The following is a 22732-nucleotide window of genomic DNA, read 5'->3' as shown; positions in this document are numbered from 1 at the left end:
TTTATTGAATTCTTATGTGTAAGACAGTGTATATGAATTATCTCATCCTTATACTAGAAAAGCTTTATTAAAAATATTGGATGGCACAAAGCGCTGATCTTTTTTAAACATTAGACCAAGCCGGCACCTGTCCTCAGATAGTTTTACTTCAGGCAGCCCAGCAGAGGACCCACAGAAAGTAGAATAAAACTTCTGTCAAACAATATTGAAAAGGTTTCCACGTAAATGATAGTGATTTATAATGGCCTAAGGAATAGATTCAAGTTGGTCCTCAGCTACTCATTAACATGTGACTACAGGCAAGTTACCTCATCTCTCTGAGCCTCAGTAACCCCAAGATAAAATAGGTATCTCATCAGAGCTGCGATGATCCACATATACGATGTCTGAGCACACATAACACGCTAAGCCCCCAGGAGAAGCTTGCTCCTCTTACCCACATGGTTACCCAGCACTTACCCCTTTACATACCAATACATTGCTGACCAATTTTAAGCAAAATCTAAAGGTCTTCCCTGACTTACTAAACAGAAAAAAAAATGTATAGTTTTTAAACATTTCTTGATATCCCAAATCTTGATATTGATCTTCTTGATCGTAGCCTAATCTTGACACTGATTATTCTATGGTATCATAATTGAGTTCTAAGACCGTTTCTACACTGAGTGACCTCCAATTCTTGATTCTATCGTCATCTTCTCAGGAACTTCTCAGATTGTCAACCACAGATTTTTGTGTCCTCATTTTGTATCCTGCAACTTTATTGTGTTGGGGCGATTAGTTCTAATACCTTTTTGATGGACTTCTTAGAGGTTTCTATATACTACATCACCTCATCTGCAAATACTCAGCTTTTACTTCTTCCTTTCCAATTTAGAGGTCTTGGTTTATTTTTCTTGCCTAATTGCTCTGGCTAGGACTTTAAATACTACATAACTTTTTCCCCTGAGTCTGAATTACTCAGTTCTTAAGCTGTTAGGGTGTGGGAGTGGAGACAAAATAGGAGGCGGTTTTCTACTAATTCCCCTTTTCCCTCATGTTCCCAAATACATGTTGTGAATATCTGCAGCTGACACTGAAGTACAGCTCTGAAACCTTTAACAGTCTCCCTTTCAATGGCAGACAAGTCCTGGCTGAAATCCAAAGCAGAGATTTGTTGTGGGGGTTTTTCCCTCCCAAAATTCCTCATTTGAAGGGTTGTTTCCCTTCCTTCTTCAAATAAAACCCAGTAGGCCCAGTTAAAATCTTGCCTGGCCATGGAGCCTTCCCTGACCAGTCTAGTACATGCTGACTGGTCTTCCTTTGAACACCTAGCTCTCACTCTTTATGCCATGCAGCTCACAGTTACTCATCTAGCTCTTTGACATTACCTTGGCAAGGTTACCTCCAACTGCTATGTAATTCTTCAAGTGGGACCTTTCTTCGTCGTTCCCCCCTCCAACCACATATAGAGATTATACCACCTGCAAATTTTACTATTAATCTTCAATAATAAATTTGTAGAAATGTCTGTACCACTCCAATTCCCACCATCTATTCTTAAGTAATGAAAACTTAGGACTTTCTGAATCAGTCTGTGCAGAGGGACACACCTAGATGGTTACACTCTGGGCAAAGAGAATTCCCCCAACTTTTGTCACACACATATATCCCTCACCTGGGGACCATAGCCAAAGGGGAAATTGCTGGCGGCTGAAAAGCTCTTGCCTCCAAAGAGTGTCCTGTCTCCAGCGCGGAATTATTCATCTGGTTTGGGTGCACAACTAACTCTGAATCAAAATAAAACTCCAGACTTCCAGAGTGTGAAGAGCTAATAAATCCTTAGTGAATAAGACTTCCTAAATTGAGTTTCTTTTACGAGGCAATCCATGAGCACTTCTGGCTTTTTCTACTGGAGCAGCAAACTGCAACTATAAATATTAACAAGATGGTAGATGGGACTAGAGACATGGGGGCAGAAAAATTGGGAATCAAACATAGTTCCTAAATAGGAATGGCCCAGTTTAGTGGGGTTCCTTCTCAGTGCCCCTTGCTCACTAATCCAGGCTGCTTTTAGGGAAATCCAAAAAAGACACTGCACTCTGATGGAAGAGGACAGCATTTCATTGTGCTAAAACCATAGAACCATGAGTATTATTAATTCCATGGTTGATTTTCAATTCTGTTGTTGAATCTGTCCCTAAGCCAGATTCTCCCACTACCTGGTTGCCTATGGAATGACATGTGTATATTTATGTGTGTATGTGTGTGTGTGTGTGTGTGTGTGTTGCCAGTTTGTCTTTGTTGATTTTAGTGAATAAACACAGGGCACGTGCACTTCTGAAAAGTTCAAATAATTTAATGGTTCTCATTTCAAATCATTCACCTGGCAATAGTTCTATAGCTGAAGTGAAAAGAGATGTAAAGAAGAAAAGAGGAAGAAAAACACAAGGCCAGTAACACAGAAAGATCAGAAGCAAGAGTTGAGTGTTTCTGAGTACCAAGTACTATTCTTCTGGAGATTTCCACAAAGTAATTTTACGAGAGTAATGGCCAGAGAAAGGTAGTTATTTGCCCCATGGTTTACATGAATTATATCAATCATGTTGGTATTACTCCCACATTTTAGATGTAATAACTAAGGCCCTGGGTGGCAGGCGGTAGGGGGAGACAACTTGTTCAAAGTTTTACAACTTGCAATTTAAATGTATAGATTCAAGCCTAGGTTACTTCATTCCATGGATAGGGTTACTAACTCCTGTACGGTGCTACTTTCCACTACCAGGAACCAATACACCAAAGCACAGAGGTTCTGAAGGAGTTTATAAACCTCTTCAGAGTTCTGTATTGAGGCCCTCACTCAGAGAGTGGAGCACTCTGCTAGACAGTATCTGCAATGCAGGGGAAGGTTTTTGGCAATGAGAACATCCCTGGAATTTGCTTTCCCCAGGAGTCCAGCAACCTGCGCTTGTCCTTGGGCCCTGCCCCCCAAGAGCTGCATAGGCTCAGCCCATCTGTTTTTAAGACTGTTCTTTAATCTCTACACCCAACATGAGGCTTGAATTCACAACCCCAAGATCAAGAGTTGCATGGTCCACTGAGCCAGCCAGTCAGGCACCCCTGTCAGCTCATCTTTATATTCAACTTCAACAGGACACAGTGATATATCGAACTAGGGGCTGAGAAAAAAACTGAGTCAGGGCCATGAAGGAGGATGTGCCTTGGAGGTTCCAAAGTGTGACTATAAGGGGCAGCATCCCAGGAAACCCCATTCTGCTCTTGGGGGAGTACTCTGCCCTTACCAAGTGCCTATGGGTTGTAGATTTGGGCTAAGGTCGATCCAAGGTTTATATCCAATTCCTAGGGAACATCAAAGCCTTGGCCAAAGGATTCTATCACCACATGGGACAGCAGGTGCCCTTTCCTCCATCTTCTTTTCTTTTTTTTTTTTTTCCATCTTCTTTTCCACCCCATCCTGCCCTTCTCATTTTTGCCCTTCTTAACTGTGCTTCCTCCAACCCCTTACTGCTTTGTGTGATAGGTACCCTCATATGAACTGCTGTAAAGTCTCCTGGGCCTCCACTCAGCAAAAGCAGCCTACTTGAAGAACAACAGCCAGATTCAGATGGCTCATGCGTAGGCTATTAAAATAGCACTTTCTGCTGCAGTTTTGATGAAGGTGCCATAGACATCACAGAGATCAGAATATCAAAGGAGGTGGATGGCAGACCTCCCAAGAAGACATGCATAGTTTAAGAATTTACAAAGGGAATGAGGAAGAACCTGGTCCATGATGCATGGAACCCTCAACAAAATCAAGGATACAAAATTGGGTTAGAGAAGAATTTTAAAGAGAAGCTGATTGAGAAATTTCTTTAGAGAGGGGCTGCAATTCCCCACCCCACTCTCTGTTCAGAGATAGGGATGTGCTGTCTCTAACAACTCACTAGAAAAAAAGCTCTAAGCAACCACTGAGGAATCTCTAAAGTGTTATTTCTCCAACTAAAGGATGCTAAAGACAGACTCCTGATTCACCTCTAGGAAGATTATGAGGACTGCAGACTGCGGTCTGATGCCTGCCCAGGAAATTTTGAAGTTGAGAAAAGAGCAACTGCTTGGTGAGAGCCGAGAAAGGCTGCTGCCTTGGGATGAGCCTGTACTTCCAAAGAATACAGCTCTCCCCATGAACCACATGTGTCCTACCCAACAAAGAAAATGGACATGAGTTCATCATGGACACTGAGACGTATGCTTATAAGGATGGGGAGACCTCAGCTGAAAGACACGGAGGTGTACTCAATGTCTGGGAGCGAAGGAAGGAACTCCAAAGGAACACCTGGCCTAACAGGATAAGGAAATGGGGCCCAGCAGGGAAAACTCAAAGAACCTTCAAAGAGTATCCTCAACAAAGACTTCTTTAGCCACTTTCCAGACCAGAAAAAAACCTCAGCCAATGAAAAGCAGCTATTACTTCCCCTCTTCTCTAACCAGTTCCCAGGGGATCAAAATAGCAACCAGAAGTTGAGGGAGAGAGGAGAAGCATAAGGCAAGGTCCTCATTCCCACCTGAAGACTTCCAGGGTGAGGCAGGTCCAATCATGGGGCTTAAGGGCAGGGAAATATTTCATGTTAGTCAAGTTTGGAATTTTAAGATTTATTTTTGACTGATTATTCTAATTCCTGAATTGAGTTCATAACTGATAGAGTCCATTGGACTGCATTTCCTAAGAATGAGTGTAAAAGCCACCGAGCCTGCCAGAGTATTCCTTCAGGGGCAGAGAGAGATCTCCACTCCCCCACCTCCAACCAAATGTAGTGTTCTCTTTCCCACACAAGCCCTGCTTTTTCCTCATACTGGTTCTACATCAAAATGATATACCCACAATCAGGTCCTCCTGGACAGATAGAACAAAATGGTCCAATGGGTTCTTTCTCCATTCCGAACAAGGTCTTTTGTCCATTATCCTCCACGCCCCCATCCCCTAGAGTCCCCACCACAAACACACCACCTGACAGCAGTTTAGTGAAGAGCATTCATGGAGACAGTTCCCACCTGAAAGGTCAACGGGGGCACTGAAGACTCTAATTTCCCCATTATGCTTTCAAAGTCCTTGTTGGGCTCTGTGGAGACACTTCCCAGGAATCCCCTGGCTCCTAAAATGTCTCTCCTTCATCAGCCTGTCCCATTATAGAAATTGCATTATTGCTTTGTCATTGCCACATGTTAACATTAAAAAATATTCTAAGAAAGGTCAGACATTTTATGTTCATCACTCACCTCTTACTGTTAAGTTTTATATTTCAAAAAATGTTAATGTGTACTCCTTTTTGATAAACACACATTTTATGCATGACTATTTATTATCACAAGTATCACGACTGAAACCAGCCAAAATAATTTTAATATTGAATATGCTTTTTAACAGAAATACACTCCCCAGAAATTCTGATTCTTCCATCCTATCCCATCCCTTACAGGTAACATTTCGTTGTTCAGCTGGAGATTAGAGCAGGGTGAAAGGAGCTTTGAAACCAAACAGTCCAGGACCTCTTGCCAAGCTGCATAGATAGCCCTAGGCGCATCCCTACTTTCTCTGGGCCTGCTTTCTCATCTGGAAAAACGAGATAAAAATAACTACCCTGAACATCTGCTGTGAAAAGTGAACCATCACCAGAAGATGCGTCAAGAACAGCACTGCACACACTGGGTGTTTCGTATCATTTACTGCAATTTGTAGGAGGGACTACACAAGCTTCACCTGTAGGCTCTCACATACCAGGAGAAGCAAAAAAAGCTGAAGGATTAAGGACCCCAAAAGATATGCCTTGAGGTGAGCTGGGATATTTCCCAGAGGCACTGAGGATATTGTGTAGTCCTGCTGCCATGTGCTTGGGGTGTGCAGACCCAACAGTGGGCAGTGGCCTCTGAGCAGAAGCTGTTTCATCTTTACAACCTTGGGATTTGAGGAGAGAATTACCGTGCCCCCCCCCCCCCCCGCCCAAAATCAGTGGTAATCCCAGTCCCACTTCACCCAGGCTAACCCTCAAGGCAAGGCGTTGTGGGGAAATCCTAAAGTACTAGGTCATGGAGAGAGGCAAGAGGAAAGCCCCCAAGACACCCTTTATGTCAGTTTGAGTCCCGCCCAAGCCCCTCTCCTCCTGTTGGCACTGTCCCCCACCCCTACCAACCAGACCCACACAGAATTAATTTGAGTCGCACAAAGCCAGTCTTGTCACACTCCGGGCTAGGAACGGACAGGCATGTTATCTGCAGCCAGCTATTTACAGGCACTAACAGGAAGGCTTCCCTCTATCTCTGCCATCTTCCCTTATCAAACAGCCCAGGCAGCAGCAACCCCAGCAGGAGGCCTCCACCAGGCTCTGGATAAGCCCGGCCCTGCTGGCACATTCCTGTGCCTGGATGGGAGTCTGTCCCACAAACTGCTTAGGGCTCCAACGCTAAGGTCTCCTCCTTCCTAAGGAGGTGCGGGGATGGGGAGGGAGGGTGCTGGGGAAATGCAGAGGAAAGTAGCAGCAGCTCATCCCCTGATGCCCTGGCACTGAGAAAAGAAGCATGAGCCTCAGCTTTCCAGGAGGTCCTGAGTAGGGGAGGCCAAACCCATTACTATTCTCAGATAGAAGTTGGGGGGCGGGAGGGGGTCCTGAGGTACTTTCTCAGCCTGGCAGTGAAAGCCAGCTTCTCTCTTTACTCCCTAGTTCCCAGCCACTGCAGAGAGCCCCTCTCTCTCCCCTTCAGTGGAGAGAAGCTTCTAGATCCCACCTCTGCCCTATGCCTCTCATTTCCAGCACCATAACAGACATTATCTTATTTAAGGCAAGGTGGGCATTTTCTGTATTATTACAAAAGCTTTCAACACAGGCATAATTACATATATTTTACATTTGGGAAAAATGAAGGTTGCCCATGTTAATTAACATGCCTAAAATCACAAGTTTAGCAAGCAGTGAAGATTTTAACCAAGCTTGCCTGCCTGCAAAGTCAGCGTTCTTTATTACAACAAAGCATCCTTATACTAGCATATAGACAAGAACATGGGTGACTATGGCTTCCAGGCACAAAACAGGAATACCCACTCCTCTCTTTCTCCAGGAAAGGCTCTCTGAATTGACAAGAGCACTTTGGTACCATGGGTCAGGTCGGGGAACTCAAACTGCCGGGCCCATGACACAAATAACCGCCACCCCACCTTCCCTAGGATACAGCCATTGCTGGGAAATGGCACTCAACATGAGGCTCCATCTTACCACCACAAACCTTATATGGAGCCCCATGCCCAGAAGCAGGGCAAGTCTATAAGCTCTATTATAAGGGGTGCAGCCTAATCAGCAAGTCTTAAAGCCCATAATTGGGGCATTGTCCTCCCATTGGGGCCAGGCATTGTGTTTTCAAAAATCTTCTGCTAAAATCCTAGGGTTCCCTAGCAAATGAGTTTCAGAAGCTTCCTTCCAAACCTCAGTAGAAGAGGCCTAGGAAAGCATGTTCAAAAACAAACAAACAAACAAAAACAAACAAAACAACAAACAAACAAGCAAACAAAAAAAACCCCTGCTCATTTCAAATCCATGAGGTTGCCAAGCCTTGGACTTGCAGCCCATATTATTAGGCCACAATATGGTACTGAGTGGAGGACATGTGGCAAATAAAAGGGGTCTAAGGTTGCATAAGGAGAAACTAGGAGGTCATAGTCACATCCCTGGTAATGTCAATGATGTTGGCGTGGCCTGTGCCCCATTAGGCTTAAACAGCAACAGGATCCCAATGAAATTCACTCCCTTTAGCAATAGATTACTATTCACACTGTTTACTGGACTGTGCTCTACCTCTCCACCACCCAAGTCACTGGGACCCAGAAAATGCATTGGGAGGGGCCCTTATAGACTTTATGTAAATCACCTCCAGTCTTCCTGGTGCTAAAAAACTCAGAGGTGACCTTAAAGACAGTTGTTAGAGAGCCGCCACATAGCACAACTATGATGACACAATTCCCATCAGACTCTACATTAATGGCACCCCCCTAGAGTTGTGCAGTGCACAGTCTGCACAGCAAAATACTTCCAGCCTTATCCATTCTCCTCCTCCTTTCTGCAGGATGCAAGCTTATTCTAATAGAGAGGACTTTGCTCACTAGAGAGAGATGAGGTGGCAACATGAAGTGAAAATTAGGCAGCATCCCAGAAGAAAAGAAAGCTCTCCTCTCCATTCACCCCAGGTAACACTTTTAGATACACCATATTGAAACTGAGTTAGCAGTTCACAAATCTGTTCCCCTTGCCAGATTATGAATTCCTCAAGGTCAGAGACTATACCCTATCCCAGCACCTGGCACAGAAACTGGGACATAGTAGATGTTCAATATCCCTTTGTTGACAGATAGATGGATGAGTGAGCAGATGCATTTGTTTACAAATATGCTGAGTGCCTCTTCTATATCAAGCACTGTTCCAGGCACAGGCAATGCAATAGTAAATGAAATAGGCAAAAATTCTATCCCTGCCCATGTGGAACTTATATTCCCAGAAACTGAATGAGTGAATAAAGAAGTAAAAGCACTGAAAAATATAGGACTTCAGGAGATGTCTGTATGATAATGGTTGACAGCTACTGACTGCTAACCTCATGTCAAGGGCTGAAGCCTCATACTCTAGGAGACAGTATGATGAACCTTTCAAGAGCATAGCCATAAAAGTATATTTTCAAAGCCATGCTCAACTCTGCCGCTTGCTAACTCTGTGACCTTGGGAAAGTTACTTAACCCCTCTGAGCTTTAACTTCCTCAGCTATCAAATGGGGATAATACAGTTATTGCAAGGATTAAATTATATAATTCTCATAGAGACCACTTAGACTGGTTCCTGGCACACACTAAACATCCATAGGTGAAGAGCTATTGTTACTATCTCATTTAACTCTTCCATCAGCCCTATGAGACAGGTACCATCAGCATTTAGGTAATGCAGAAATAGAGGCTTAGAGAAATAAAAGATGGTATCTAAAATCACACAGATGGGGATGCCTGGGTGGCTCAGTGGTTTAGTGCCTGCCTTCCGCCCAGGGCATGATCCTGGAGCCCCAGGATCAAGTCCCACACTGGGCTCCCTGCATGGAGCCTGCTTCTCTGTCTCTGCCTCTCTCTTTCTCTGTGTCTCTCTCATGAATATAAATAAAATATTTTATAAATAAATAAATAAATAAATAAATAAATAAATAAATAATCACACAGATGGAAAGTGGTGAAACCAGATTCAAATCAAGGCTATTCAATTCCAAAGTCCATGCTATTAACCATAATGACTTGTGCAATGACCAGCCTTGCCAGGGTACCTAGAGGGGCTCTGAGAAGAGTCTCTACCAAAATATCTCCCCATGAGCCAATCACAGTGCCTGTAAACCCTTGGAGGTAAAGCATCTCACTCTAAGTTCCTTCTATAAAGAAAGGGCTCCCTACTTCCCCACCAGCTATAAAAGGATCATCAGAGAATGGAATTCTGGGGTTATTGACTTTTTTCTAAGTTTTGTTTTGTCTTGGGGAGTTGTACTGCAGACCAAGATATCAACTGGGAAGATGAGGCTTGGGCATGAGCTACTCCAAGTTGGGAGCAGAAAGGCTCAAGAAGGAGTGGTTACAGAAGAAAATCAACACAAGGGCACCGTAGGTTGCGGGGTGTCATACTTTAATATAATCTGGACCAGAAGGAAAAGAAGGTAGACGTGGGGAGGTGTTGGTGCTACTGGGATTCATGTGGGCAGACTCAATGCAAGTGTGGCCCTTACAAATTGCTCTCAGCTCCCTAAAATGACTTCTAAGCAGAGAAGAAGTGAATTTTCCACCCTGCTATAGACACAAAGCATCCTGACTTTCCATTTCTGGTGTAGCAGGACAGGGACCTGGGGCACGAGTGAGTTGGAGACTGAGCTGGCCCAGCCCTCATCCTCATCAAAGTGGAGTCAGAGTATACCCTGAACTCCTAAGAAGGCTGAGGTACCATGGGCCAGTGATTTAACTCCACAGAGAGGAGAAAAGAAAAGGTGGGAGGATAGAGGAGGGAAGAAGAAAGATGAAGAAAGGGATAGAGAAAGACTTCCTGCCATCCCAGACCTAAGTAAAAGGCCAAGCAGAATTTTATCCTTCTGTTCCTTTAGGTGACTTCACCCCTGCACATTCTCCCTATTATCCTGTGAAATGAAAACTATCCACAAAATAGCTCATTCCCTATATCCCCTAAACTAGACTCTCTCTGCTCATAGATCAACCATCCATATTAAAGATATCAATCACTGTATTTTCCATGGTCAAGGAAATGATCATGTTGTAGACTCAGGGGACAAAACATAAGGATGGAATTGCTAAGGGACAGAAAAAAGGTGGGAATGCCTAAAGCTCACTGCTATGGCTTATAAAACACTTACAGAGCTGACATCTGATCCCTGAAGGCTCCTCAGCATTATTTCCCCAGGGGCTGCAAAAGTAAGGAGAAAAGGTCCAAACATCAGTTTCAGGGTTTAATGATGCTTGCCAGTTTTGCTCCAAATAAAATTTTCTTTAATATCAACTGGGTGTTAAGATTTATCAGCAGTGCTAAAAAGTCTCTGTTCTTTAGCCCATCCTAGAAAAGCTATTCAATAAATATTGCAGAGGTTACGGGTGGGTGAGTGAGTGGGCAGGCAGATGACAGGATGGATGGATGGATGGATGGATGGATGGATGGATGGATGGATGGAGAGGTAGATGGATATGGATGGGTCAGTGGATGGATGAGTGGGTAGAAGAGTGAGGGGATCTCTATACCATGTATAAAGATTCATCCTTTGCTTTCAGACAGGTCTACTTTGAAATAGTGGGCATTAGGAATTGGTGGATAGCATTGGAAGTGGTACCATAACTAATGTAGCTTTTTATGTCACCGGAGCATATTTAGACTAACCCATCAGTCCCATATAAGGACTCAATAGTTTCTCATCAAGTCACATTTTTCAGATATTCTTTTACCCTCTCTGCACTCCCTCCATCGGATATCTAATTTCCTCCCACAGAGAACACCACCTGCTAGAAGACAACTCCAACATCCCCACCCCCAGCTCTAACCTCTGTCCCGATCTCCATTGTTTCTCCAGCTGCCTATGCCATGTGTTCATTTGCAAGCCCTGTACCACTTCAGTTTCATGCCTGTGTAAATGCTGCACCTCCTCTCCCCACCTCAGTCCAACTCCTTTATCGAACTCCCATGTCTCTAAAGACTTAGTGTCTCCATTCTCCAAAGTTTTAATAATAAACTTAAAATCAGTTTTTATTATTTCCTTCCCTCCATATGTGATCAATCACCCTGTCATTTTATCACAGTATTACAAAAGCCTTTTGAAAATGCTCTCAGCCTCTGATTTCTCCTCTCTACAATCAGTGCTGTGCACATATTTTTTCATTCATTTATTCATTAATGCTACTCAAAGTATTCGTGCATCTATAAGCTCAGTGCTGAGCTCTGCATTAAGGATTCAAGGATGAATCAAGCACAGTCACTGACCTGAAGTATCTCAAAATCTCAGTAAATACTTCATAAAGTAATACATTGACTATATCCATTCCTTCCTCAAAAATGTTGGCAGCTCCTTATTGTCTGGGATCCATAATCATTGCCCAAAATCTGTCTTGTCCTTGGCCTTGGAGGCTGGTTTTTAGTGTAAATTCAATTCAGTGCTTACAGAATAATTACTGTGAGTTGTAACCAGCCATTTTGGAGCCTAGGCCCCTGCTCTATCTCTTCTCTTCTCAAAATTATGATGCTGAGACTTGGGATGCTGACTTGGGGCTCAAAGAAATAGCAGAATTGGATAAAATTAAAATATTGGTGATAAATCAGATAGTCTCCTGGAGCCAGGAATGCTGATGCTGAAAGGACAGAAAAAAAGAAGACTAATAATAATAGTAAAAATGCTCTCCTGAAATAACAGAAATCAGGAAGCTCAACCCCCAAGTTAGCAGTTCTGGCACTTCTGAACCACACCAGGCACAGACCCTAGGATGACCTCCATGATCCATCCTACTTACCATTCCCTCTGATAGGAGCCACAAAGAAAAGTTCTCAATAAAAAAACATATGCATGAATGGAAAAGGATGGAGGAAAGGAAAAGAAAAGGAATTGAAGAAAAAGAAAAGAAGGAAGAAGGGAAAGAGAGTTGACACTGTATGAAGACACAGTAAACTAGAGAGGTAAACTGATCTTTTCAGAGAGAATTTCCAGTCTCTACAAAAAGCATTCTCTCTCTACCATTGTGAAACTCAAATCCCACAAATCTTACAAGAGAGCGTTACAGAGGAAGGGAAAGTCAGAAAGAGACATAACAGAAAATATGAACTGTGATAGGCTAAAGCCCTGTTCGCTACACTCTGGATTTTGAGCTGGGTTAGGGACTTTGGAGCAGGAGATTCTCCAATGGCTGTGACTGAGACCATCCACAGGAGGGAGGAGAAGCCAACTTCAAGGAATAGACGGGCAGCACAGGTGTGCTCATGCCCTTCCTGAATGGAGCACAGGCACCAGGCCCAGATCAAGGCAAACTCGGATGATTTCAGTCATAGGAACATAGAAAGTTAGAACTAGAAAAGATCTTTGCATTATATCCAAGGAACCAGAAGCTGATGGATGCTGACATACGAGGGTGGGAGCCCCAGCCTGACTGACTGCCTGAGGCTCTGGAACCAGTCTTTTCTATTCTGGATTATCTTCCAAAAAGAAATCAATCTGAGAGAATAATTTACTTAATCTTTCTTAAAGGTAAATATTAGCAAAAGGTTTGGGTTTCTTGACCCTTTATATATTTAAGATATCTTTACTCCAATCAGATACTGGTAGATTTTTAAAGGGTCCTGGGAGAGAATGGGGACTCTCACTAGAGATAGAGGCTCCTGAGTACCTGAGGAGGAAAAAACAAAACAAAACAAAAAAAAAAACAAAAAAACAGAAATAAAGGTGGACAAGACCACAGGCTGGCAAGAATGATGGAAACCCTAGCCACATGTTTGGTTGCTGGATCCCAAAGATGTCTCTGATTCTCTCTGAACCCCAGGTTTCCTTTTTATAAGTTAGGATCCACTTACCTTGCCAGATGGTTAAAGGCATTAACTAAGACAATGTACCTGACAATGTGCCTTATTACTTCTCTTCCATCCTTTTCTCTACTTGATTTGAGAGTTTCCTTCAAGTCTAGATGATTTTTTTAATAACTTGTTGCCTATCAAATATTGACGAGACTGCCCAGTGCCAGAGAAGGTGATAGATTTAAATTTTTGCTTCCCAGCTGCAATTTCTGTCTCGGGGAAGACAAAGAGAGAAAAAGAGGAGGCTAAGGTTCTGTATCATCTGTTGAGTTGGTAATGGAACCAGTGATGGAGTATTCCACAGCCAACTGGCTACTCCTTTGATGATCCGTCCTTACTGCCTTCTGCCTCAACCCAGCCTTCTCTCCTGGGAACTACCTTGACCTCTGACTAGGAAATCTGAATTCTGGTCCAAGCTCTGCCCCTGACTTGGTAGACAATCCTTAGCAACTTATTTATCCTCTTAGAACTCCTCTTCCCGGTGTGTGAAATGAAGATAGTAATACATCCTCATCCTCCGTGCAGCACAGCACACAGAGTGGCCACAAAGATCACTCAAGACAATAGATTTTAAAGCTAAAAATGCTTTACAAACATAAAACCTGATAAATACAATGTTTATTTGAATGGCTTTAGGGAAGTCATGAAAACAATTTGTTGGGAGGATCCTGACTTCAAGAGAAGCCTGTTCTTATGAGCTGAAAGTAAGAAAGGGATGCACAGGGGCAAATCCCACCCCATATCTTGAGAAACTGCCCTGTTTCTACGTGTGCCTGGAAGGATTGGGAGGATCAGAAGAAATGTGTATATTTACAAGCTCAGCAAAGAGAAAAATGCCACCATGAAAGAGGGGGAGGGTAATATAATAAAACAATACAGAGTGTCCTATAACCACGGAAACAGTAACAATGCTAAAACAGAAATAGCTTATTAAGTTAAAACAACAGTAAATCTGTCAGAACAACCCATACTAACTCTCATCTTATGATAGTAAAAAGCCTCTTCCAGGCCTATCGTCTTACACTGCCATTAAACTAACAGTTTTATAAGCTAAATCATTGCCGATTCTTGTTCAATTCCCCGAATGAAATCTAGTTAAACTCTTAATTTGGGAGATACATCTTTGCAAGTGACAGATCCTTAATGGACAGTTCCCAAAGCCTGACGATTTGGGAATGAAGGAAACCAAGGCGTAGAAGCACTGAGCCCAACAGTTGGGATGTGAAAGCCTGTCTAGATGTGACCACTTGTGACCACACAGAGGGGACCATCCCCAGGCCCCTTCTGACCAAGGAATAGCATAATAACAGGGAAACTGGTATTTCCCTCCTCCAGCTAAGAGGGTTCATATCTCAGGGGAAGTTGAAGTTCAAACCAGCCAATGCTATTCCCTTATTGGAAAGTCAGGCCTACAGTCACTATAAATCCCCACGCCCACTCAGCACTGTATACCAAGCAGCACATAACTAAGGGAATTTAGTATGCCCCTGCTGGCTAAACCTTGTCTCTAAGTGGACTGCTTACTTGCTATTTTTTTAATATTTTATTTATTTTTTTTATTTATTCATGAGAGACACAGAGAGGGAAAGAGAGAGGCAGAGACACAGGCAGAGGGAGAAGCAGGCTCCATGCAGGGAGCCCAACATGGGACATGATCCTGGGTCTCCAGGATCACACCCTGGGCTAAAGGCGGCGCCAAACCGCTGAGCCACTCGGGCTGCCCACTTACTTGCTATTTTGTTTGTTCACAACTTGGTACTGACAGTAATTATGGTTTTCCACTACCACATCTTGGTGTTTTCCTTGCAGCAAGCCTGCCTTCTTGACCCATGCAACCCCAGGAGCCTCTGTTGTCTCTGCCCACTGAGAGACTGGTTCCCCTGTTCCCAGGATTACCCAGATCTGATGTGGGGAGGAGATGCCTTAGTGTCTGCTCAACAGAGGAAGTGGTAAAGGGGAGTGGGCAGGGATTGGGGTCTTAGGAGGGATCTCAGTGATGCATGCTGCCCCAGGCCCTTAGTGCAATGGGGAATTGTGTATTGATTAATATAAAGGAGCACACCTTGGATAAACTTATCCAAATCCTGTTTGGCTACAACAGCCTGGATTTTTACTGATATCTGGTAGACAAGCACTTTTTGTGGCAATGTCTGAGGAAAGCATTCTTGTTTTCAGTGCCACCCACATATCCAGTTTTATAAGCTAAATTATTTCCCTTACTTGAGAACTGCCAAGAATGAGCTTAAGTACTTGATATAGCCATGTTATTTTTCATACCACTTAGCACCCAATACAACAACCACCAACCCCCTCTTCCACATATCCAAACCCTAGCCCTAGCCTCACTTCCTCCTCCCTAACCTCTCACCTGGCCCACACAAATCAAATGTTCTCACCATGGCCCCATGCCCCCCTTTCTCCATCCCCAACTCCCAACCCCCACTGCAGGCCTGGCTCAAGCTTTCACCTGTGAATTGACTTTGCCTCCAGAGCAAACTTCTCGCGTCCTTCACAGCTCTGATTGCATCTCACCTCTTCCTTGGAGCCTTTTTTGGTTCCTCCATGCTGGAAGTAATCTCTCCCACCCTTGATAATTCCCAGGCACTGTGCTTCTAGTCCCATTATAGCATTCATCATTGTCTACCTAGTATATAACTGGGTGAATTACTAAGAAAGAAAATAAATGGTAGAGACATGGCTTTCCCTATATCCACCTCAGGATAAAGGAGCCAACATTGCCTTTTTTTCTGAGATCCAAGTTGGTCTTTACACACACATGCATGTGTACACACACAGAATTTATATTTCAGACCCACTGAGGAAGACTGAGCTGGGGTTACTGCATGGGACAGGTGGATATGAGGGCTGACAGGGGAGAGGGAGAAACCACTGGCTTGAGGAGACAAGTTTCCTCTGAGACAGAGGCTGAGGAGAGGTGCCAGTGGCCTCAGTGACAGGCAACACCTTGCGTGGATAGGAGACTGGGGGCTGCTGGATGGCAGGCAGTGGTATAGGAAGAGTATCTCCATGACTTCACCCAGAGTGTGAGGACTGGGAGGCAAAGGGACAGGATCACTCTCTAGATGGCCACTGTGTAGGCAAAAGACAAATGTGAAGATGGAAACTCCGTGGCCCAAGGACTTGGCTCCAACCCCGGTTTGGGGTACCAGGATTCACTCATGTATAAAGTACACCCATTAATGGCTGAGATTTAATTTCCCACCAAACAGGCAGATGCAGACTCATGACAGATAAAAATTTGATCTGGAAAAGTAAAGACTTATGGCATGGATTGTATTAAAAATTCATAGCTGCTACATTTGTGTTAAGTCGCTCATGGGCATGCTTGCTTTCCCAACTGCACTGGGAACCCCTGGAATTGGGGTCTTTTCCTCCCTCGTCCTACCCTCCCCCACCCCATCCCATCCCAAGCTTCCCTGGCCCAAATTATTGAAAGCAGTCCCTGAGGTGGCAAAATAAAAACTAAAGGAAATGATGCCATTTCACTGGCAGTTTGCAATCCACAACCGTAAAAGGCGAGTGACTAGGTCATCTTTCCATAAATCCCCAATTCTGCTGGAAAAGCAGACAAAGGCAGCTGGGGAGCCAGACTACAGCTTTGTTTTTGCAACTCTTTCCATTGCAATGCCCTTTATATATGCAGCCCGGGTGGAATGCATCATAAAAGGTGACATTTTATCACAGCAGTTTGTAAATTTTACAGAAGCAGGCTCCCTGTAAATCACCCAGCTTATTCCCTCGCTGACTTTATTACAGCAAATCCAGTCATGGATAAACTGTATGCCAGTTTACTTGAAATTTATCTTTTTTATTCAAGCTGAACTGAGTCCTTTTAATATTCTTCTCTCTTCTAATGATAAGGCATAATGATAACCTTATTTTCTATTCAGACAGCTTTAAGGACTCTCATTTCTCTGGAAATGCAGTTCCTATTCAGGGCCTCTTTTCCAGAGCCATTTAGAATTTGTTTGTTGTGTCAGAAAAACTGGGTACCTCCCTGCACCAGGTTTTTTAAGTTCCTGGAACTTACATGTATTTTTCGTCTTCATTTTCCCACAGCATGTCTGCTTGCTCGGGCCCAGGGCTTTTCCCTCCTACAGTGGCTGCACCAGGGCCTCCTTCTACCCACCTAGCCCACCCACCCACAGTTCCATCCTCCAGATCATATATCTTGGAATAACACAACTACACAGAATTGCTCATCCACCCACCCTCCTATACTGACCATTACATGTGGCTCCTGAGCACCTGACCTGTGGCTAGTCCAAACCAGGATGGATGTGTAAACTACACCTATCAGTACACCAAAGATTTAGTTCAGAAAAAAAAAAAAAGTAAAATATCTCATTGACAATTTTTGCATTGATTACCTATTGAAAGAATAATACTTTGGATTAGGTTAAATAAAACAGATTAAAATTAATTTCACCTGTTTCTTTTAACTTTTTAAATGTGGGGATGCCTGAGTGGCTCAGCGGTTGAGCATCTGCCTTTGGCTCAGGGCGTGATCCCGGGGTCCTGGGATCGAGTCCCACATCGGGTTCCCCACAGGGAGCCTGCTTCTCCCTCTGCCTGTGTCTCTGCCTCTCTCTCTCTGTGTCTCTTGTGAATAAATAAATAAAATCTCTAAAAAATAATAATAAATAACTTTTTAAGTGTGGCTCCTAGAAAATTTAAAATGACATTTGTGGCTTGGACCATATTACTGTTGACCTGGGCTGTTCAGGGCAAATCCCCTCTCCTTGCTAGATGGAAGTCTCACACTCTCTCAAGAAGGCTTCTCTTCCCTCCCTCATCACAAGGTTTTCTTCTTCCTTTGGCTTCTATTTCACTTGAAGCAGACATATCATTGTTTAGCAGGTGATTGCTAATTTTGTCCTCCCAAGTCCACAGGTTTCTCCATAGACCTTGAGGCTCATGAGCTTAGGAAGGGTACTTCTAAGTGACTTGAACTTCCTTCAGTGCCTTTGCTAGTTCTTGGTGCACAGTAAGGTGCTCACAGAAGAGACAAGTGAAAAGATGTGGAACAGACGACTTTTGAACCTCACTGATCTTGTGGTCAGGAACACAGCTATTTACTAGACTGCAATCTTCTTGAAATGAGAGGCCCTACCTGATTACCTTCATACTCTCTAAAGACCCTAACTGAATGCTGCGAACAAAACAGTGTCTGATCAAACATGTCTTCAATTGACTGAAGTCATATTGTAACAGTAGAAGAACCCAACCAAGGTGAAAGGTCTTCACCAGGTCAAAGAACCAAGGGCAGACCCAGAACTGGGCCCCCAGGATAGTGGTCGCAGCCACAGATTAAGTCCTTGACTAATGGGACAACTGTTTTCTCTCTTTATAGACCATTATGGACACCCTGGTCCCATGAGGCTATTTCCTGGTGATGCGCCATCCACCTGTGTACGCCATTTGGCTGAAAGCTAAACACCCCAATCAAGACAGCAATGAATAAATATTAGAAAAAGGCTTTTAAAGCTATTAGGTTCTTAAACAGAGAATTACACAGTTTGAATAATTCAGAGAAAATGACAGTGCAGGCCAAGAACTTTGTGAACTTGCCAACATGCTTCCGTCTACAAGTGTCTTGCGTTCCAAGGAGGCTCTCATCAACTAGAGCCATGCTGACCACATGCCCCTGGCTGCCTGCACCAGCGTGCACCTTGGCTGACAGCACCTTGTGGTTATTCAGGGTCTGGGGCTTGCCTAAGGGGTTATTTCCACTTCTTAGTCAACACACCAAAAACACCTTGACCTTAGAGTGGTGGACAGACTCAGGATACTGAATAAGGGGATTTGAGTGTGAATTCCAGTCTTCTGCTTATTATCAGAAGGATTTAGTCCTCTCTAATCTCAGTTTTCCCAGCTGTAAAATGGAAAAGAAAAAAATTCTGCCAATGATGTAATATGCTGAGAAAATATCAGTTCCTTTTCTGGCTTCTTTTCTAGGTAAACAGCAGAGATTCCCATGTACACACACACACATACCCTCATGTCTAAAAATTATCAGACCCTTGCTACTTAAACTGTCAACCAATAGCCAGCAGTCTCAGTTTAACTCAGGAGCTTGTTAGAAGTACAAATTCTGGGGGCCTTCCCCAAATCTACTGAATCGGGTTTATCAGGTGTGTCTCATGCAGTGTGAAACTTGGGCAAGCCCTTCTTGAGAAGGATGACTGGCACTGGAAGTGGGACATAGTCAAAGAGACTGCAGACAGGTGTTCATGAAGAATTTAGAAGATCAGAATAAAATCTACAACCTTAGCTTTCTCAGTAACCTGCTTAAATCAGCCTTTAAGGAACTGAGGCACTAGGCTAAACAAGCCACAGACCAGGGTGGCCCATTCTATTCCCGACTGCAATCTGACCTTAAAATAGGTGAGCCCTGGTCCTCAGGGGGTGGCAGTCTCCTTGCCAGTGAATCAGGTGACACTCTTTATTCTGCATAGAATGGATGTCATGTTTCATACTAGATCAGATAAGAAGATGTAGTCACCCTATTACTGTAGGGATGGGTGCCTGAATGATAATGTAGCCTTGATGAACTTGCTCTGGAAGTATGCTAAGGAATTCACAAAGTTAGAAAGGAAATGAGGGGGCCACCCCAAGAGAAGAAGACATGAACGAAGGCCATAAAGAAGAGACTGTATAGAAAGTAAAAGCCAGCAATGAGAAGACCAGTTATGTCCAAGCAGAGGATTAGAGACGGAGAATTGTAGAAAGGGGGCAGATAGTGAAGAGCCTTGAATGCCAAGCTAAGGAGTTAGATTTTATACTATAGTTCATGAGGGGCCTCAGATATCCACGTTTTGAGGGGTTTTTTGATTATTTATTTGTTTATGAGAAAGATGCTGCCTATACATATGTTGGAAGATAATTCTCCATCAGTCTAGAGTTTATGCAGATCTCAAACTATCTCTTCAAGAGATTGTTAGAATAGCAAACAACCTTAGAAACTAGAAATAGTGTATCCCTTCAGGTTAGAGAAAGGATTTGTTTCCTGGCCTATATAGTAAAGCTTAGAGATCCCTCCCCAGATACATTTCAGGGCAATAAAAATTAAGATGTCTGCTTTTCAGCCTAGAGAAGATTGACTTACCCTCCAGAAAAAAAGTAAGGTCTCTCCTTTTTTGGAAGTGAGGGATAGGTAGGTTGCCAAGGGCCTCTATAAGATCAGAACCTCCTTATGCGGGGTTCCTCTGCTGTAATGCCCTCTACCACATGTGCAGTTACCACCTAGCCCTCACCGTATCGCCATGGGGAGACTGGGACCTGAGGAACCGGTGCAGCCTTTGCTCTATCTAATGAGCTGTGTTTGTCTATGACCCATAAGCCTTCTGTTTCCTGTTAGTATAGATACATACACAGATGCACGCACACACACACACACAACACACCATGGCAGGATAACTTGTTAGCTTGCATGCAGAATAAAATCTCAGACCTTTCACAATTTCTGACTTAACAATATATAGTGGGCTTAAATTTGACGCTCTTCTACAGGCAATGGCTACATTTTCTGGCTATTGTTCTCATCTGATCAACAAAATTCAGGGTTAGGAAACCTCTCATTGCCACAGCACAAGCCTGCGCAATTCAGCCCTATGTAGAGATGCAAAACAGAACAGGTTTTTCCAATACCAGGAAAGTGACAGGAATTTTTTTTTTTTTTTAGATTTTATTCATTTATTCATGAGAGACAGAGACATGAGAGATGTTACCCTATGAAAGGAGGTGGTTCAGTGGCTTTGGTTAGAGCAGGCTGGGTGGTAGAGCCAGAACTATGGTCTGTACATTCACTAGATCCCATGTGCTTGCAACACATGTTGGAATATACTTTTTTTTTAAATGTCTTTGGCTTTTAGTGGTTACCATTTGCCAACTTTTAACTGAAATGGTTGGATTTGTCAGTCTGCTTCAGGAACTTTTTCTTATAATTGGTATAAAGAGTGCTTTTCCCTTAGGATTTGATAAGGATGATAAAAGGATTCATTTTGGATGACTAAATCCACTTGGTGGAATGGATATATAATTTCCAGAGGAGTTAACTTAAGTATAACTTATAGGCCAAACTACAAGCATGATATAGTGTGATTTCTTTATTACTTTATCTCTCCTTGCTAAGGAATGAAAAAAAAAAAAAAAACCCAAAAAACAAAACAAAACCCCAAACTTATAGTTTCTATTGAGGCTTCTCTTCTTTCAATACTTTGGTTTTACTCTTGTCTATGTTCATTGCAGTTTGCATTACATACTAAACTGCCTTAGAAATTCAAAAAATTGAATACACTTTATTATCAATTAATGAGACTTTTCAGTGTCTTCACATGCAATTACTTAAGTTTGGACTCCATTTATAAATGGACTGCACCTCTGAAGCCTCATCAACCTTAATTCTCATTCATACTGTGTCATGTCATGCTAACACTTCTAACTTTTTCTTTTAAAAATTCTCATCACTGGGTGCCTGGGTAGCTCAGTGATTGAGCATCTGCCTTTGACTCAGGTCATGATCCTAGGGTCCTGGGACTGAGTCCCGATCAGGCTCCCTACAGGGCGCCTTCTTCTCCCTCTGCCTGTGTCTCTGCCTCTCTCTCTGTGTCTTTCATGAATAAATAAAAATCTTTAAAAAAAAAAATAGCCCTGTTACTTGCTAATTCTGTACCTTAAGCAAACCAATTGACCTCTCTGGGGCTCAGATTTATCTGCAAAATGAGGGTGTTTCATCAAAGGCCAGCTTTAAAAAGGTATACCCTCATGAGTAAGAGGAGTAGTGACCTGAATAAAGAAAATGAAAGCAAAAACAAACAAACAAACAAAAACAAACAAAACTTCCAAACCCCCAAATAATAATAGAGAATAAAACTTAACACCAAGATATGTTTTCTATTTTTCTTTGCCCTTTTCCATACTCTTTGTCCATTTGACCCTACTAAATATACAAAAAGAACCACTTTTTAAGTACATATCTCAGGTGAGGAAACAGAAAAATCACAACGCTGGTCAATGGTAGAACCGGCACCAACATTAATATGCTAATTCCCAGCCTAGGACATTTCATGTACCTGTTAGGGGCTGCCCTCAAGTTGTATGGAAGTATTAGAAGCCATAAGGCTTCAGTAAATATCAACTGGTGTTCTACTCCACCAAGAAGATGGCAGCTGCACCCATGTCATAGGACATGATGTTCTTTAGAATGGAAAGGGGGCAAAAGATTCCCTTTGAGTTTCTCTGGAAGGCCATTCTTGCAAACCCATTTGAAAAAACTAAGGATCTCATAAATTTGGAGCATTTCCATCATCTTGGAACTCCCATTTTGATTTTGTCAAAGGATAAAAATGCAATGTATCAAATATTTGGATGCAAATGAAATGCATACAAGATACCTGGAAAATTAGTCAAACTCTAATTCCAAAGACTGATGGCATGACATTAATGTTATTCAAGCGGTCCTCTTTTGGATTTCCCCTTCCAGAATTCAAATCACTCTTTCTAAGACAACTTCGATTTTGTGTGATCTGAAATGAACCTGGCATTTCTTTCCTTTCATTTCTCAAACCTCCTAATTGATTTTTTTTTCCTAATTGATTTTTGAGTCATAAATTACT

At 42.9% G+C, this 22732-nt stretch overlaps 1 protein-coding gene and 1 long non-coding RNA gene across 11 annotated transcripts in view; one reads left to right on the top strand and one right to left on the bottom strand.

The window, feature by feature from the left end:
* LOC144324120 (uncharacterized) overlaps positions 1 to 10550 on the top strand; it is a 38673-nt gene extending 28123 nt beyond the window's left edge. For all 4 annotated transcript variants that reach the window (XR_013389526.1, XR_013389527.1, XR_013389525.1 and 1 more), the window contains exon 3: positions 5457 to 10550. This is a non-coding gene — a long non-coding RNA (uncharacterized LOC144324120). The remainder of the gene's footprint in view (positions 1 to 5456) is intronic.
* The window catches only part of LOC144324117 (uncharacterized), a 582294-nt gene extending 559989 nt beyond the window's left edge, over positions 1 to 22305 (bottom strand). For 6 of the 7 annotated variants that reach the window (XM_077915340.1, XM_077915341.1, XM_077915342.1 and 3 more), the window contains exons 1-3: positions 22190 to 22266; positions 15562 to 15761; positions 10408 to 10457 (exon numbers count right to left, since the gene is read on the bottom strand). In XM_077915340.1, coding sequence (XP_077771466.1) covers positions 10408 to 10457; positions 15562 to 15731 — 220 coding nt within the window. In that variant the 5' untranslated portion in view covers positions 15732 to 15761; positions 22190 to 22266. Of the gene's footprint in view, positions 1 to 10407; positions 10458 to 15561; positions 15762 to 22189 lie in introns of all 7 variants that reach the window. The other variant, XR_013389518.1, reaches the window with a different exon arrangement.
* Between the last annotated feature and the right edge of the window lie 427 nt (positions 22306 to 22732).

The sequence above is a fragment of the Canis aureus genome, chromosome 11 (assembly GCF_053574225.1).
Source record: "Canis aureus isolate CA01 chromosome 11, VMU_Caureus_v.1.0, whole genome shotgun sequence".
NCBI classification, from domain to species: Eukaryota; Metazoa; Chordata; class Mammalia; order Carnivora; family Canidae; genus Canis; species Canis aureus.
The sequence above is the reverse complement of the archived record's forward strand: the minus strand, read 5'-3'. Positions and strand labels throughout refer to the sequence as shown.